The sequence below is a fragment of the Limulus polyphemus genome, unplaced genomic scaffold (assembly GCF_000517525.1).
Source record: "Limulus polyphemus unplaced genomic scaffold, Limulus_polyphemus-2.1.2 Scaffold77101, whole genome shotgun sequence".
NCBI classification, from domain to species: domain Eukaryota; kingdom Metazoa; phylum Arthropoda; class Merostomata; order Xiphosura; family Limulidae; genus Limulus; species Limulus polyphemus.
Window position 1 is genome coordinate 1 of NW_013742697.1, and position 5,660 is coordinate 5,660.

The 5,660-nt window shown below is 33.3% G+C and overlaps 1 protein-coding gene across 1 annotated transcript; it reads right to left on the reverse strand.

Annotated features, from left to right (window-relative positions):
* Positions 1–1,520: 1,520 nt before the first annotated feature.
* On the reverse strand, positions 1,521–3,975 carry LOC106477702 (uncharacterized peptidase C1-like protein F26E4.3; the record flags this gene model as incomplete). The annotated part of the gene is made up of 4 exons (XM_013938240.2): positions 1,521–1,711; positions 2,033–2,183; positions 2,550–2,691; positions 3,885–3,975. Coding segments are annotated over 4 exons (575 nt in total), but the record flags the coding sequence as incomplete, so codon positions are not given.
* Positions 3,976–5,660: the final 1,685 nt, after the last annotated feature.

Consider the following 5,660-nt stretch of genomic DNA (forward strand, 5'->3'; position numbering starts at 1 on the left):
TTCTACTGTCTACACAATCACAATAAAGTCACACAATCATAATAACGTCACCACTGAACCTTCTACTGTCTACACAAATTATGATCTCAGTGGAGACTTTTTGTGTAGACAGTAGAAGGAGTAGAAGGTTCAGTGGAGTCTTTATTGTGATTGTGTAGACAGTAGAAGATTCAGTGGAGACTTTATTATGATTGTGTAGATAGTAGAAGATTCAGTGGAGAGTTAGTATGATTGTGTAGACAGTAGAAGGTTCAGTGGAGTCTTTATTATGAAGTCTACACAATCATAATAAAGATCCACTGAACCTTCTACTGTCTACACAATCATAATAAAGACTCCACTGAGCCTTCTACTGTCTACACAATCACAATAAAGACTCCACTGAACCTTCTACTGTCTACACAATCACAATAAAGACTCCACTGAACCTTCTACTGTTTACATAATTGTAATAAAGACAGATACTTTTGAACACTGCTGTATTCAATGTGGGAATTAATATCTTATTGATCATCATTGAAGCCTAACAGTGATATTAGTAAACTATTATAAAATTACAAATTTACTGTTTATAATTAAAACAAGTAGCTGTGAATTTTTATTGATATAATATATATTACATATATAGGATTTTTCGTCTGGATTTACTGAACTCCCAAGCAATACATTTTTTTGTAAAGTGACATTAAATTTATATAACAGTTATAAGTTTAAATAGGGCAAGCTAAATGCATGTTTTGTTTTTTACAATAGGATTTTTTATACTTTAACTGCTTTCTACGATCCGCTTTCTGGTGGCTCAGCTGTGTGGTATTCTTGGTTCAAACCGATTTCCCAACAATTCTTTCCAATAGACGTGCCTGTGAATAACAACAGGTTCTGCCCAGTGATTTATGTGAACGTTCCGTGAGGAGGATTCGACTGCTTCTTTGGAGTTAGTTTGAAAAGAGCATAGATAAAAAGAGTTTGGACACTTCAAATCTTTAGTTAATATTAACACAAAAACGCTGAATATTGAACGCGTACCTAACACAGTTCCTTATGAGTAGAAAGAGTTTAGTGTCGCAGCTTTCTCTTTCGTAAGATGGACCTCTGTAGGTCTACACACATGGACCTCAAAAATAGGTCTTCTTTCTCGATCGTATAGCGAAAAATAGCTCTTCTTTTCCTTCCCTCTGTTTATCTCTTTTTTTCTGCAATTCTTTTCTGTTTCCGAAGCTACTCAAGTATTATTGACCACAATTTTATAAAGGGTTTTAGTGTATATTTTTCTCCCAAGCCTGTATATTATTATGCTTTCTTGTACCACACTAACAGTTTCATCTGTTTTTTAAACCACTTTTAACCAGTGTTACAACAATCATGAACTGTAAATATGGATCACTGAAGACAGTATTGGTAACTATATGGTAATCTACATATAAATAGAGATATTTGAGATATTATGTGTGGCTTTGTTCATTAAAGCAGAAAACAGTCAAATAGTTTAACTCAAAAATGTTTTGATCCTATAAACACACAAAAGATATAAATAAGACATCTCCTTACTGACTGGCTTAGCCGATAAGGTGGAGTTGTCTTGTAATGTTCTTCCTGGGTACCTGAAGGGCACTGGACGAGTCCATTTCTATGTCGGCCATAAGAAATCCTACACTGGCCTTTCTGACCAGTCTGTCCACTTGTATAAGGATAGCACTGCTCTGATGTCAGCCTAAAATAATCGTAAAAAGATGACCAGTTAAACACTGTGATTTGGCAGAATAGATGAAGCTACGAGATTGAAATCGAAGTATATAATGACAATAAAAAATGACAGTATAGTGCGTGTACAGAAAGGAAAAAATACAAACACAGTAAATTAACGTTAAGATGATTTCTCTCTCTCCAGGTTCTGAATCGAGGGCGATCCTGTCCCTCTAATTACAGCACTTCCAATTTATAATTTATACAATGATTTTATTAAAATAAAAGTTTTGACCAAATATAATATGTTGAATGAAACAAAAAGACATTTCTTGGAGTTATAGCATACCCCTGCTTCCTCATGAACCACCAGGCTCTGTCTGTGTGCCCTCCTTTACACCCTTTTTGCCCTCTAGAGTTACAAGAGATAAGCTGCTGAGGTGACAGTGCTACTGTCACTCGGCCTTTTGACTGGATACTCCATCGATCAGATGCTAGAGCTGTAGGGTATAACCGTAATGATTTAGAACATAAGGTGTTCCAATTCACAAACAACAATGAGAAATATGATCGTAATTGTTTATAACTATCAATATCTGTGAATAAATTGGCTATTTACACACACACAAACGTACGTCAGATGAATAAAGCAGAAAAATAAAATGCCTGTATAAATATTAAAGTTAAGTAAGCCACAAGAAAGAGTGTTTTTAATATTTAACATAAATATCAAGTAGATTCTATAGATTGTCACATAAACAACAACAACAATTTATTTGCTAATAATAACTATTTGTCACGTATTACAAACACTGACCACTTTCTATACCTATTGTAAGCCAATGGGAACACCCAACAAATCATACCTGCAGTTGAGAAGGCCCACGAGGAGCCACAGTCACCTTGGTCGTTGATTTCTTGAATCATTCCCGGCCACTTCTCTCGAGAGTCGAATCTTTCCGGAAGAGGTCGATGATCCATTATGTGTATCTCGTTCATGTGAACAGTCTGCACAATGAAAAAATATGGTATTGCGTCCACTAAACATCATTTAAAGTGGCACGAAATGTGTATGAATGCATGCTATTGTAAATTTAGTAGTGACGAAATTCAATCTTAAACAAGTACATATTGTGCTATGTCAAACTAGTATTTAAATCTGATCATGATTATACGACAGTTTGTGATTGATATTGTGGCATATGAAATACTATGTGTTTTTTTTTTACCTCCTTGTATAAAAGTAGAAATTTTTCAAAATGTATGCAGTTTCAACATGACAAATTGGTCAAAAATGTTGTTAAGTTCCTTTTTGTGCTAGCGACTTGTTATTTGTCATTCACCGTGGTTGTCATCTTTGGTCTTGCCATGGAAGAGGTAACTGCGAGATCACTTATAGTATGCGAAGTTATAGACAGTTATCTTTTCTACTGGCAGTAAGGTGAAGTTTTGAGGCAATGACCTTTCTCATATTTCACTGGGAATGACCAGAACGTGAGTGGTGCTAGTCACTCTTCGTGAGTATGATGTTAACGACGTAAGTAAGCAGCATGAGATTTATTCTGGAGATCAACCAAGTTAGTCTTGTCTGTGATCTGAAATAGAACATCTTCAAACCTAGCTCTCCAGTAGAAACAACTGTTCATTGCTTATAAGGTAAGATATATATTTTCAATGTGTTTCTTATTAATAAAGACTATTTATTCTGATTGTACGTTTGTGTTTAGTCTCTGTTTATTTCTCACGAATTAAGTCAGTGAGAGGATATAGAATTATTTTGCAGTATATATCTTGACGAATCTCCCGTTATTTAGCAGACCTGTCTTTTCACTCTTAGAAAAATAATTTATATCTGAACATACCCCATTTCAACACTCAATGTTCTAAATGGTAGAAATGTTTATGAGTGATATAACACTCATTATTATGGATAGAGTAAGTTTTAGTGAGTGAGGTAATACTCACTGTTCTGAATGGTATAAAAATGTAAAACTGTTGTAACCCTGATGTTATAAGTGTGAATAATATAACATTTAATATTACAGATAGTATGTGTGCCGGTGATGTAAAATGTAATATATTATATGATATAAAGATTTGTTACTTATATAACTGAATGTTATTAATTTGCAACATTTGATATTGTGCAAATGTTGTTAGCTGCTTAACTTTTGATTTTGGTTTAGCATAGTGATTCTTACCTTGCCATATGGTTTAAATGTTCCCAACCGATACAGAATTCCATCTTCAAGTGTCCGCCCCCAAAAGAAGGAGTAGTTGGAAGCCTGCCATCTGTTTACAAATAAAAGAAACAAACTATTTAGTTATATTTCATATTTTTCTGTAAACTTTTGACAGTCGTGACTGTTTATTAACATCCGGAGAGAACTCATAATGTTTTCCAAAGTCGAAATTTTAATTAGTACTGCATACAGTAGAGGTAATTTTTACAACATTTTTAATCAGTAAAATATTTTGCGAAACGTTGAGCTGATAACTAATATAGAGACTAGTCTTGCCCGACTCGTCAGAAAATGACAAGTTGGACGTTTAGATATTAGATGTCAACCAGCAGAAAAAGTCAAAATTGTTGAAGTATGCCCGGTTTATATATTTCATGCAGTTGTCTTGTTCAAGTGGCTCTGTGTTAAGTGGAAGATTTCACAAATCTATCGATATTTCACACGTGTTTTTGTAATTACGGCATATAACCTACGAATTATGGTTTAAACACCGAAAGAAGACGAAGCCCCTAAAAACAATAGGCCTATTATTTACGACAAAATTCTATTACAAAGATTAAATCTAAAAATGAATTTCAAGAACCATCTTTAGTTAAGACTAATGGCAATACGTTTGAGAGAAAGAAATAAACAAATATTTTTATTCAGAAAAGTAGTAAAACAAAAATGAAAACTTCGCGAAATCGTAATAAAAATGTACAAATTATGGTCTCTAACTTAAATGTTTTCAATACTCGCCAAGAACTTCGAAATGTTTACGTCAAGCTAAGTATGTGCACAAACTAAAATGTAAAACGATCTAAATGAATAAAATTTCAGCTAACCCCTGTGAACGTTCGAAGTGTTATATACATATTTATGACAACAATATCAGGTCATAATTTTGTTGCTAAGCGATACAGACGAACGGAAAGTGACCAAAAGGCAACTGGCTTTTATATTTATTAGATATGAGACTTTTTCCAAATATACAAGCATGAAAATTCTCATACATTTTCTACTTAAGGACATTGAACAATGATTTTTTTTAAGGTCAAATCCCCCCTCTTTGGTAAACTATATACAGGGATAAAGATAATTCAGAAAAAAAAGAAAACCTTTTCCACCGTTCCTGAAAATACAGAACTTGTGAAAGTGTTGTATATACATAAAATACAAACTAGTATTTATATAATCAAAGCTTTCGTATTTAACTTGTTCATAAACATATTAGAATAAAGAAGCTAAAAAATTTCCTAAACAGATGCCTTTAACCTGGACAGACACTGAACCATAAACTCAAAGAAACTTCTTGTAGTAGAAAAAAAATAGAAATATTTCTATAATATTTGTAGGTGGAAAAGGTTTAGGATTATTATCGTATATGAACAATCTTGTGTTAAATCTATTGCTTCAAAAACCTTGGTAAAAAGTGAATTGATGGTACTCCTATGTGACAGTCCATACACATTAGGTGTTATAGAGCCACGTGAACTTAAGATTTGTATATCAATTTTTACTTTTATAACTCTAAAACGAACGTTGTATATCAGTTTTTACTTTTATAACTCTAAAACGAACGTTATATATACATTTTTACTTTTATAACTAAAACGAACGAACTAAGTTTATATTTTCTACATGTAAAACGCGTTGTTGCGTCAGCGAGTCACGTGACCGCTGTGGCGCCCTCTAGTTTCTAGAACTATCTTGTTCTTTCGGGAATGCTCTAGTAATTGCTCAATGTACCTCGAT